Consider the following 13,384-nt stretch of genomic DNA (forward strand, 5'->3'; position numbering starts at 1 on the left):
TTTGATGGATTGAACCAATTAGATATGATTAATACAGTCCTGTCATTTGCTCTTATAAGTATGCAGATATAAAACTTTCCGTCTCATTTTTCTCAGCAACTCAGATCATAAGTTTCTTGATATTCGTGTATCAAACCTTCTTGTTCAATAAGCATTTTAAGACTATTTGTTTGTCAATATCCTGTATACCTTGTGTGAATGATTAAAAGAAGCTTTGGGGTAAAAACCATTGAGACAGCAAACCTACAACACATGAAAACACCATAGACATGAGTGTCGATACATAATATCTTGCTCTCTGAATTGTTCGAATTCTGAGGCTTGTCATACATATGACAGTGTAGGCCTTATATTTAAAAGATTTATCAAGCGTTATTTCAAGGTACTGATATATCTCTTGTTAACAAAAGACATTAAATTTTAAGCTGTTTAAATTTTGTTATTTTTGTCACTTATTGTAGAAAAAACATAACATAAAGATAAAAATTGTTTAAATTCGCACTATTCACATTTTTTTGTGAAATTAAAAGCCATTATGCTGAAAACTTGTGGCATATTAAGAGATAAAAAATGTGTTAATGCATTTTATGCACTCTGGGCTCTCACCAGGTGCAATTATAGACAGGAACTTAGATTGGATACATAGTTTATGAGTTTAGCAGAATCCATAGGAAGTTGTTATAACTTTTATTACCATATAATATCACCACAGATAATCCATCATATCAGATATTAACAGATTTTTTTTTGAAGATTTCGAGTGTTGATTTGAGAGAAATCTATAGCGAATCTTAATGGGATGATTTTATATGAAATCAGGTAAAACTAATATATAGATATGAGTTACAGTGAGTGCAGCCAGGATTAGATTAAACTTTGTGATAATAAAAAAAAATGGTCCTATACTTGCAAGCAAAAAAATGTGCAGCCTTCAAGGCTGAATATGACCTTCTTGGTATTTTTGTGCCATTGGGTCGCTGTTTCATTTTATAAACAACATTCTTTTTAAATATTTTAAAGGCTGTTTCATTTAAAAGACCAGGAAAAGCTAATACAAAAAAATAACTAAAAATAATCTGGAAAATTAGATAGTCTTTGATTTTTATCTTGCACTCCGAACTGACTATAATTACTGGTAGAAAAAAATTATAGTATGTTCTATTTCAAATTTCAAATTACGGAAACATGGTTTTCTGCTGATAATGAAGCTAAATGTCGTGATTTTTAAACACAACATGAGGCATCCTTTCCTTAAAAGAAGTCAAAAGAAGTGTTGTCCTCAATTATCATCTTCTAGATATCAAATCTGACAGCTGCTTAGAATCAATGGGGGCATTTATATATATCATACAGAATATTATACAGATTGCTAAATGCAAAATAAAACTGCTATTTTTAATAAATGATTCAAAAATTTCATGAATTGCAAACAGAGAGTACTAAGAAATGATGAAGCTATTTCTTAATTGCTGATAATTTATAATATTAAAGAAGAATGAAATTGTTGGCATTGCAGCCAGATGTAAAGTTTATACTACACAGAAATACTATTACATCTTTGTAATTTATGGCACAGATGAGGGAACAGATTAAATGTTCATCATCTTTACTACAAAAAGATAGCTCGCTGTTAAGACTGCAGACATTCTGCAATTACATAGATATTATAAACTATCATAGTCACACTGGGGGCCAAGATAGGAACGCATAGTGTTAGAATTGTTGTATTGTTGGTTACATAGATATTATAAACTATCATAGTCACACTGGGGGCCAAGATAGGAACGCATAGTGTTAGGATAGTTGTATTGTTGGTTACATAGATATTATAAACTATCATAGTCACACTGGGGGCCAAGATAGGAACGCATAGTGTTAGAATTGTTGTATTGTTGGTCACATAGATATTATAAACTATCATAGTCACACTGGGGGCCAAGATAGGAACGCACAGTGTTAGGATAGTTGTGTTGTTGGTCACATAGATATTATAAACTATCATAGTCACAGGGGGGGCCAAGATAGGAACGCACAGTGTTAGAATTGTTGTATTGTTGGTCACATAGATATTATAAACTATCATAGTCACACTGGGGGCCAAGATAGGAACGCACAGTGTTAGGATAGTTGTGTTGTTGGTCACATAGATATTATAAACTATCATAGTCACACTGGGGGCCAAGATAGGAACGCACAGTGTCAGGATAGTTGTATTGTTGGTCACATAGATATTATAAACTATCATAGTCACACTGGGGGCCAAGATAGGAACGCACAGTGTCAGGATAGTTGTATTGTTGGTCACATAGATATTATAAACTATCATAGTCACACTGGGGGCCAAGATAGGAACGCACAGTGTCAGGATAGTTGTATTGTTGGTCACATAGATATTATAAACTATCATAGTCACACTGGGGGCCAAGATAGGAACGCATAGTGTTAGGATTGTTGTATTGTTGGTCTGTGTGTAAAGGTTATAGTATCAGGATAGGTATGATAAAAGTGGTTAAAAGTATGTATGACATGAAGTGCCCACAGTGGCATCACATAGTTGTCAAGACATGCATAACAGCGTCAATTTAAGAATTGGTATGGCAGTGTGCAGTGTTAGTGTTAGTAGGCTGGCTTTTGTTGGACTGTGTTGTAAAGGTTACATTGTTAGCAAGGTTAATACAACAGTACTGTAGTCCCAAGTTAGCCATTCCATTTTATATAGGTTATAAATTACAACGTCATTGTTAGAATATCATTGATAAAGTTTGTCAAAATGTCCAGATCAGAATCTCCAATAATGGTTATGGCTTCAGGGGCTCATGATGAATGGTATGCTATACTTAAAATACTTAGTATATATAGCAGTGGATAACTGTGATGATAGGAATCACATATTTAGTTCATACTTTCAGTGTTGGGTTGTTATGAGGATAGAAATCCCATATTTAGATTATACAGCTTCAGTGCTGGATGAGTTACCTGGTAAATGATGATGTGAATGCCGTGCATACATGGGTTTTAAGTTCAGTTGTGAATTTATAAGCTATGCTGATAGAAATCTCATACTTAGGTTAAAGCTCAATAGTTCTTAGTATGAAAATGGTACTGTCCATTATGAGATCTAGATTGAAATATTTCATGTAGCAGTATAGTGAAAGGATAGTTGATGGTATTGGAAAGATTTAAGCAAAAAACAGCCTTTGAAAACCCTAAGCTACACCTCTAAATTGTAACAGTTAACCTATTTCTTAATTCCCTATGGTTAACTGCTGGTATCATCCTTAGTATAAATATTCCAGTGATCAAAGCTAATCATTGGCACTGCCAATCAACAATTAGTAATTTATTTTTGTTTTTATTGTGGGGTATGTAACATATCAGTATTATATAATTAACTTTTACATCAAGTGCTTCCAATATAATTTTCTCAATTAATTTAAATCATGATTAATTTTGTAACTTTGCCCAGATTTAGCGTCTTTGAGATGATTGAATGAATAGATGATATACTGTAATACTAGTCATCTAAGACTTGTTAATCATTGGAAACACAAGATCTCTTGCATCAAATAGACTTTCATTAATTGTCTATCCAGTGGCTGAAGTTAGCATTCAAAGCATAATCCAGATAGATTGAGCCATAACTTGAATAATTCCTATTCTGTCTACGTTCAGTTGTTAAGTTGATTAAGTTGATAAGAAGACAAAATGACCAGTTTTAGACCATTCACCTCAGTATTGAATATTAGGGGATGATTAGCTAATACAGAAATCTTACAACCTTATTATGTTTTCTTCACCACTGACTAAGAGGTTGGCTCAAGGCAGAGAGTGAAATGGTTACATTCCACTTGACCATTGAATTTAAAGAAATGGACTAAGCAAACTAAGAAATATTTTGACCTGTCACTCATGATCTTGAGTATTTTGAAAGAATAATACAATTTAAGTAATATGAGTCCAATCCATAGAAATACAAAAGGGGTTTTGTTTTAAAAAAGATAATAAAAGGATCAATCATTCAAATAGCAGATATGGCATAATGGGAGTATATGTCACTGAGATAGTGACCCAACAATACAAAAAAAAACAATGTTTAGAACTTTAGGTCAACATATAGTTTTCACGATTGACAGGTGTCTGTCTACATACAATATATGTTGAGTTCTCAATGACCCTGAGTCAAAATAGTTTGGAATAAATTGAAAAGACTGTCAAAGATCTGCCATGTGTATTCATATTAAGTTCCCATGTAAGTTCAGAGTTAGTGGAGGGTACTTAAATGATGAAAAATAGAAAAATAGATTAAAACATCTGAAATTACTATGAATGGGGTGTAGATTTCTTGAGATTGATTTTAATGTAAATTTTACATGCAATAGATGTCTAGATTAAGTACCAGATTAAAGAAAGATAGTGAAAATAAAAAAATGTGAAATATTGATGATTTGTATTCTATTGGATAAAGGAAGGATTTATTTTTGTAGCCAGAATAGATAACATGACATGACTTCACATCAGAGTGTTAATTCATTCACTTTACAAGCATATTAGATGACAAAATTGTCCAATTTATCTGTAAACTGTAAGCTTTAATATGTTTTATGTCAAATAATATAACATTTTGAATTTGGTACTGAATGTATATCTCAGATCTTATTAACTCTTACAATAGCTTACTGATATAGGGAGTATTTTTAGTTTTTTTAAGTGAGAAAGTGTCATTTCCAAGGAAATATTCCAATGTTTGAGTCTGTCTGCAAAGTGTCACTTTAGAAAAAATAATTCTGTAGTCTGTCTGCCGTCAGACAAGATAAACTTGTGCCAAGAATAAAACAAGGTAACATCAATCTAAATATTTTCTTGGACTTTTCAAGTTTTTCATCTTCTCAATAATGAATAATTTTTTGAATTAACATGTAACCTATATTTATTTGTCCTATATACTGGATTTAGGTTGGCCTCTAACAGAATGTTTTTCTTCATATAACATTACTTGGCCTTGGTTAAATTCTCATTCATTCATAAACAAGTATAAATACAGCCTAGCGAAGAATACAGAAAACAGTTAGTTTTCAATATTACGCGACAGTAGAATAATGATAATATTTAAGTAGACGTTTAAATTAATACCTACGGTATAAAATTACAGCATATTTTACTATGCTATTAGATCAAATTATTTAAATAATAAAGAATAGACGCTATTTAAGGTATATTATTATCCATGGTGGAATTAATTGTAACTGGATGTGGACCGTTGAGTTATATAAGTAGGTTATATGGATGTAGACAATTATTAAAGGTTAGATGTTTTGAATGGTGGGTAGTTTGAAAGGTAGATTTTTCATTGATCTTTATTATAGGGTGATAATATGTTAAAAATTATCCTGTCATGTACTTTCAATGTGCCCAAGGAATGTGCACATGGTGGCTTTATTTGAAGTAGAAAGTTGCAAATTCTAGTAATTAAAAAACTAAACAGTTATATCAAATTTCCATACCAATCAATCCCCTTCAAAATATATAAACCACTTGTATAAAATAACCTTCACATATTAAAGACCTACAAAATATATATTAAAAAAACACATCAACAGACAAATCTGACTTAGATGAAAAAGCAATTTTACTATTGCCCTACCTACAAAGACTTTATTGAGCTGTTTCAGTCTCACCAACAACATTTTGAACAATTGTTTGATATAAAGATAACAAGGTAACACGGGTTAAGCTATCCCTTTTTTAACAATGTTATTTTTCTTCTTGTAGGTTCACCAGTATTTCAGTGGATTACCAGAAGATAAAGTACCTTATCTTAACAGTCTTGGTGAAAAGTACCGTGTGAGACAGTTACTGCAGCAGTTACCTCCCCATGACAATGAAGTGCGATACTGTAATGTTCTCAGTGAGGAGGAAAAGAGGGAACTACGGATGTTTAGTTCCCAAAGAAAGAGGGAAGCCCTGGGGAGGGGAAGTGTACGACCATTACCACTGACCATGCAGGGCAGTATATGTGCAAAGGTAAAACACCTAGAAATGTCTTATTAGAAGGGGTTATCAGTGAATCTGTATTGATTGTAAACTTTAAGACATCAGTCATATCACAAATGTTTATAGTCTTCATTAAAGAATAAATAGGTAACAGTTTTCCTAGGATTGTGTGATCATTTATCTTTAATGTCAGTGTTTAACATAATGATAACCTAACGCTTTAGGTCTGGGATGGTTTAATAATATAACAATATAATAATTCAGTCATGGTGTTTAGTAAATTACACTCAATCAGGAAAAATGTACTGATTTAAAATAGGATGACTTTTACTAAATGTGCTTTTCAGATTTATGGCCCTTATAATATACAAAGTTGCATATCATAAATGCATATTACCATTAAGTGCACTAGAAAATTGCTGCACAATAACTGGTTTTATAACTAAAGTAAATTACAGTCAAATGATAAATCTCTTTAACAAAGGCTGAGGGTCATAGCTCAAAATAATGAGCTGCACAATTTTCAGATCGCTATCTTTTAAGTGCATTGTAATTCAAAGAGAGATAACTCAAAATTTTCCTTAATTGTATGAAGGCACTTTGGCTCAATTTAAGAATTGTTTTTTGTTGTCTTCTAAGATGAATGAAAAGATTTAAATTATAAGAGTTCAAAAATAGTTCAAAGTTCAAAGTAAACCATGTTGATGTTATGATTGTTATCATTTTTACATTATGGACAAAATCTTACATAGAAAGTATTGAACAAATTCCACTGTCAATGTTCAGAATATCAAAAATAACTTGTATGTTGTATGAAATATTCCAACTTATTTTTTCAGTGCCAAGAAATGATCCCAGGAGGTTGTATGGCAGTGTTTGCATCTCGTGCAGGACATGAGAAATGTTGGCATCCTAAATGTTTTACTTGTCTGAGTTGTGATGAATTATTAGTAGATTTAATCTATTTCTATAAAGATGGATTCCTGTATTGTGGCAGACATCATTCAGAACTGATCAAACCACGATGTGCAGCCTGTGATGAGGTAATTGTTAATGTGGTGCCCCTTTTGAAAGGATTTGTTACAATTCAAAATGTCAATGTATCAACAGAAATATATTTTGATGAAATTGCTGCTCAGTAGAGTTGGAACATTATTTAGCAGATTTACATATTCATATAAAAATATGAAGATTGGGTATAATTGACAATGAGCCCAACTCTCCACAAGAGACCAAATGACACAGAAATTAGCAACAGTAGGTCACCCTACTGCCTTCAAGAATAAGCCATGCCCATACCTCATAGTCAGCTATTAAAGGCCCTGAGATAACAATTTAAACAATTTAAAGGAGAAAAAGAACGGCCTAATTTACGTACGAAATAATGAACAAAAAACAAGATGATACTCAGTAGAAAAAAAGTTGTACAAAAATAAATGTACCAGCAATTTACTTCAAATAACTGAACTCTTTGGTTTACTTAAGTCATACTTGTTTTTCTTTAGAAAAATTGGTGTAAATGGCATATATGTTTTAGTTTCTGTTACATTTTACCTATGCTAGGGGTAATTTAGAGATTAACCTATTGTATAGACACTTGTCTATTGCCTTTCCCAGGGTGCCATGTTCACCACTAGGTGTAGTTTGTTTTTTGTCATAGAGTTTCTGTCTGGTTTATGTTTACCCTGCATCTCCCTTTAATTTGTAACTATATACATAAAATAAAACAATTAAGAATACATGTCTAGTTCAGCTGGTACATCAAAAAGTGATATATTTTGTATAGACACATGGTGAAAAAAAAAGACACATTCCCAGGCCACTGAAAGATATTACATGTAATGAACAATGCATGCATGATTGATAAATGTGCATACTATTTTATCCAATTTACTGTAAAAGCCATTATCTAGACTACAAAAAATGTTTGCACATGTAAAATGCATAGAAATTATTCTAATTTCAGATGAAGGAAATTATAAATTTTAGTAGGTGTCAAATATTTCCCAACAAGATCCATTACCACAATAGAAAAACCATATCCCATTTCATAACCACTACAAAGAATCAATTTGATGGAGACATTTAATAATATATTCCCTAAGTGACTATAGCCGATAATGAATTTAATCAGTCTATACACCACTATATTAGCCGATTGTTAATCAATAGCAGACCCATTATTATACATCAGATACTGATGATTGAAAGTCCAAAGTTCTCCAGACAAAAGATACATGAAGAAAATATCAAACGCCTTTCCTTGTGTGATCCGTCTGGCTTTTGGTTTTATTATTCAGAAATCAAATGTTCTCTCCTTGCAGAAATTGACTACTGGTAGTATTTTGTTTTATGAGTGGTATAATATGAATACTACCAAGACAGAAGACACATAAACACTCTTAAATCCATTCCAAGTGGGTTCATTGAATTCACTTATATATTCTTATTTACATACGGTAGCTTTTATTAGTATAAAAAATGCTGGAAATTTTATTATTTTGATGTGATTTTGTTATATAACTATATCATTAAAATAAGGAGATATGGTATGATTGTCAGTGAGTCAACTAGGAACATAAGGTTTTCTTATTTATTCATGAAAAGGCATGACAGACTTTAATAGCTATATTTTTTATTAATACAGCAAAAATATGCTATACTCATGAGGGTTATGCATATTGTGTTATTTTGCATTTTGCAGTTTTCAATTATTTTGGTAAAGTTACCTATTTTGAGCGTTTTACTTTATTTCTTTCATGCTGAACTTGGCTATATAGTTATTTTCTTTTTCAGATTATTTTTGCTGACGAATGTACTGAAGCCGAGGGAAGGAGTTGGCATATGAAACATTTCTGTTGTTTTGAATGTGATAAACAGTTAGGCGGACAGAGATATATTATGAAAAATGGACGACCATATTGCTGTGTATGTTTTGAACGAATGTTTGCTGAATATTGTGACACATGTGGTGATAATATAGGGGTTGATCATGGACAAATGACCCATGAAGGTCAACACTGGCATGCGACAGAACATTGTTTTAAATGTCATACTTGTCAGAAGTCCTTGCTAGGACAACCATTTTTACCAAAACATGGTGTTATATATTGTTCTGCATCATGCAGTCGTGCAGGTTCTATGCAGACTCAAACACCTCGACGAGCAGAAGATTATTTATTACAAGATCAAAGTGATATAAGACTAGGTTCACCTATAAGTCATGCTTTACAAGATAACAGTGTGGCTAGCATACAGGAAGTTTTACGACAACAGTATTCTTTGACGGACAGTCTCCCTTCATCAGACCGTGACCAGGGCTATGCTACAAGTAGTAATAGTGAAGTATATGCCCCAGGAATATATGAACCAATATCTACGCAGATATCAATGATTAAAGATATGCATGATGATAGTTATAACTTTGAGGGATTTAAAGAATCATTACCAATACAGGAATCTAAAATAAGTAATCGTCTTTCACAATTTTCTATGCCTGACTTGACAGTAGATCCCCCTATTATTCCCGCTGTAGAAAGAAGACCTACTTTTGATCCCAGAAATAGAAGTCGATCTGGTTCAGAAAAGAATTTGTCAGTGCATTTTCAAAATTACGAGGAATTAGGTGCTACCTATTATGATGTTCCTTATGTACATAACAATAATAACCACCATGAATGCCATAGAAAAATTCATAAAAGTGGGTCAAATAGTAATCAAGGTTCGTTCAGGTCACATCCTGAATTGAGAGAAAACTTTTCACCGCAGACCCCTGATCATAATACTACACCAGTGAATGAAGAACAGAAAATGAACCCAATAACACGTCCAAAAAATGTGCAATTTGAACCGAATCCTCAAGTATCAAGATATCCAAGAAGTAGAAGTTTTGAAGGAAAACCACGAGGACATTATTATGATAGAAGTTTCCAACATGAAATGCCTCAAGGCTATGCTGAAGGTTATGATGATGACAGATGTAGTACCTGTTCTAGTTCTAGTGACTCTGATGACTATCCATATTACTATGAACCTCCTCGGCGTAGTGCCGGTCCAAGAATTACGTATGTTGACGATATGGGTGTTGGACTCGGAGGTAATAATACCTACCAAACATTACCTCTTGGTAGAGGGAGACATAAAAATAAGAATAAACAATGTGTGATATCTTAGATACTTAGATATACATGTATAGTCTATAATTATGACGTAATATAAACTTCATGTGCTTTGTTGTGAATATAAAAATATTTAGAATGTCAATAGGTGTTCCACATAAGATAATGTTTATGTACAACTTAAACTTAAACCAAAGAAAAAGATTCAAAACCTCAGTGATGTTCCAATTTTAAGCAAAAAACTTCAGTTTAATAAATCAATTTTAACTTAATTCACAATCAAAATTTTTAGAAGTTGGATTATTTGATTATACATCATTTTTGTACATTGTACATGTAACATGTTTTATGTAAATCAGAAAAAGCAACAAAATATAGTAGAATAAATCACTCAAATATGTATACAGTGACAATATGAATTTATAAAACTATTTTCCACATTTGCCATAGATATTATACTTTTTGTTCAAAAATGTAGTTTTCAAAAGATATTTCATGTCCAGATTTGTGCCAAACTATTTTATATCTAAATTTAGTCATTTTAATCATGATAGTATTTAAGATGGTTTATTTCCAGCACTTTCTCATTATGTTTAAACAATAATTACACATTTACATTTACTTTAATATTTATAAACTATATATGCATTGAAATTAGTCCTCTATTTATAAATCATTATAATATATACTGGTAATAATAATACAGGGTAGATTGAATTAATTAAAATCTAGTCATTTATTAACTATGATACTCTATATTTATAGCAAATGCTGGACTATATTACCTTCATAACAAATGCCACATATAATTATTCACCCAGTCCAGAATACCATCTGTTAATGATACACTTTGCTTTCGTGAGTTAATTTTGAGACTGGTAGTTTGAGTTGTGAGTTTGAGTTTGAGTTTTTGAGAGGGGGCACATATGTCAGCACCTTCAGTTTGTAAAAATGTTTATTTTTTTTTACTTTAAAGAAAGTTGCTGTTCTTTTTTTTCTAGATTTAAAGTATCTTTGATTCTTCTTTACTCTGGATTCCAAACTATTGGACTTTAAAACACTTTAGTAAATTATTTTTTTGTAATCTTTAAGATGCCTCTGCCATTATAGTAAAATCCTGGATTTAAAAGAAGACAAACAAATCTTTGAAATATTGTTAATCTTAATAATTTGTTTTTAAATTAACAATTGAGATTTCAAAATGAGAATGAAGTTATGCCATCTTTCTAATTAGTCACTCTGTTTTCTATTTTGTTTACATTTTCATGCAGTAGGATGTCGATGAAATTATGGTTGTCTCCCTTTGTATTATCCAATAAATGTGTGTAAATAAGCAATACCAACAAATCTCACATAAAAGTTGTGTCTCTCAGTACTTGTCATTTCTGTTTAACCAAGAATTTGATGTCATCTGTTTAGAACACACCCATGTTGATTTCACCTGTTTAGAACACACACATGTTGAATTCACATGTTTAGAACACACACATGTTGAATTCACCTGTTTAGAACACACACATGTTGATGTCACCCGTTAAGAACACACACATGTTGATGTCACCTGTTTAGAACACAAACATGTTGATGTCACCTATTAAGAACACACACATGTTGATGTCACCTGTTTAGAACACACATGTGTTGATGTCACCTGTGTAGAACACTTTTTGAAGTCATCTGTTTAGAACACACATGTGTTGATGTCACCTGTGTAGAACACATACTTTTTGATGTCACCTGTTTAGAACACAAAACGGTTTGATGACACAAACTTTTTGAGGTTTAGAACTCAAACTATTGATGTCGCCATTTTATGAATTTTGACATCATCTGTTGTTACAGTAAAGATTGTTGTGAATTATTTGTATATAGTTTGAACCTGTATATAATGTTTTATGTACATTTTTGTTACTATAAATATAGTGCTGACAATATATTGAAAATTTATTTACCTGTGATTATGATATATAGTGAAAATGATATAATGTTGTGTAATGGAAAGGTTTAGGAAGCTGATAAATGTATTATCAAACCTTTTAATTTATGTATTTGTGTGACAGTTTACAAAAATGTATACATTCATGCAGTCTAGGCCAGTAAATATTTATAAACAAATACCCTGTATAACAGAAAACTGTAGGTAGAATAATTGGTGTCTACTGGAAAACAAGTTATTTTTCACTTATAAAATGTGCAAAAATAATGAATTGCCAGTGAATATATGTGAAGGTCATCTTTTTAATCAAGTATCAGAATTTAATTTATTTTAAATGCTGAGTTTTAGTGATCTATAGGTAAAGATAGTTAACATTGTTTTTTTTTAAATTTTAATATGAGATATTTACCTTAGAAATAGTAACTTTCTTCAGTTTTGATATTCATTTCAAGGTATGGAATGTTTTATTCGTAAGAAACTCATTGATTTCTTTCTTGAGAAGGATCTGTAATTTTATCCTTGTGTAAAAACTTAGTGTTGTGTCTTATTATTTACACTATTTGCAACTACCTAAAATAGGATGAAAAACATACTTTCCATATGGAAAAAAATAATATTTAGAATTCCAATCTAAGATTACAAATAACTGAGAGTTAAAAATATGGAGGTTTTTTACTGTATAATTCACAACCATTTATAATCAGAATACATGTATTAAAATAATCTTCAATTTACATTTCTGTGATGCAAAAAATAGCTTTTGTCATAATTTAATTGGAAAACAGCATAAAAATCAGACCACAAGTTTTGTTAAAATACAAAGACTGGTATTGGTAATCAGTAGTGTATAACAAATTCATTTCATTATAATTAAGCAAGGAACAGAAACAAATTTTTAAACATGTCTGTTTGTTATTATAAAAAGAATTTAGATATCAACTATTTATAACTTCATTGTAACATGAGTAGTATGATTTCTAACAATACAAATAAACTCATCATAGATACCAGGACTAAATTTTGTTTATAGGCCAGACGTGCATTTCGTCTACAAAAATATTACTTTTTTTCAGTGAATATTAAGTCAATTAGAAGAATGATTTAGTTATTTAGACAAAAAGATGAGCTACAGTTACAGTATTTTGAATTATTTTGAAATATTATTTCATATTCATTTTGTTATCAGATACTGCACCCTTTTGCTGTATTAAAGAATTTTTTGGAAAGATTTTTTAAAAGGAATTCAGTTTTTATTGAACTCAATATGTTTTTTACTTCAAGTTTTATTTAACACTGTCAATTTTAGAAAATTGTCTACAGGGTTTTAATAGATTCTTTG

At 31.1% G+C, this 13,384-nt stretch overlaps 1 protein-coding gene across 3 annotated transcripts in view; it reads left to right on the forward strand.

The window, feature by feature from the left end:
- LOC134716761 (prickle planar cell polarity protein 3-A-like) overlaps positions 1-11,758 on the forward strand; it is a 52,021-nt gene extending 40,263 nt beyond the window's left edge. For 2 of the 3 annotated variants that reach the window (XM_063579783.1, XM_063579776.1), the window contains exons 3-5: positions 5,770-6,021; positions 6,831-7,034; positions 8,788-11,758. In XM_063579783.1, the coding sequence (XP_063435853.1) occupies positions 5,770-6,021; positions 6,831-7,034; positions 8,788-10,164 (1,833 nt within the window). In that variant the 3' untranslated portion in view covers positions 10,165-11,758. The remainder of the gene's footprint in view (positions 1-5,769; positions 6,022-6,830; positions 7,035-8,787) is intronic. The other variant, XM_063579771.1, reaches the window with a different exon arrangement.
- The last annotated feature ends 1,626 nt before the right edge of the window (positions 11,759-13,384 follow it).

This window comes from Mytilus trossulus, chromosome 1, assembly GCF_036588685.1.
Source record: "Mytilus trossulus isolate FHL-02 chromosome 1, PNRI_Mtr1.1.1.hap1, whole genome shotgun sequence".
Lineage (NCBI taxonomy): Eukaryota > Metazoa > Mollusca > Bivalvia > Mytilida > Mytilidae > Mytilus > Mytilus trossulus.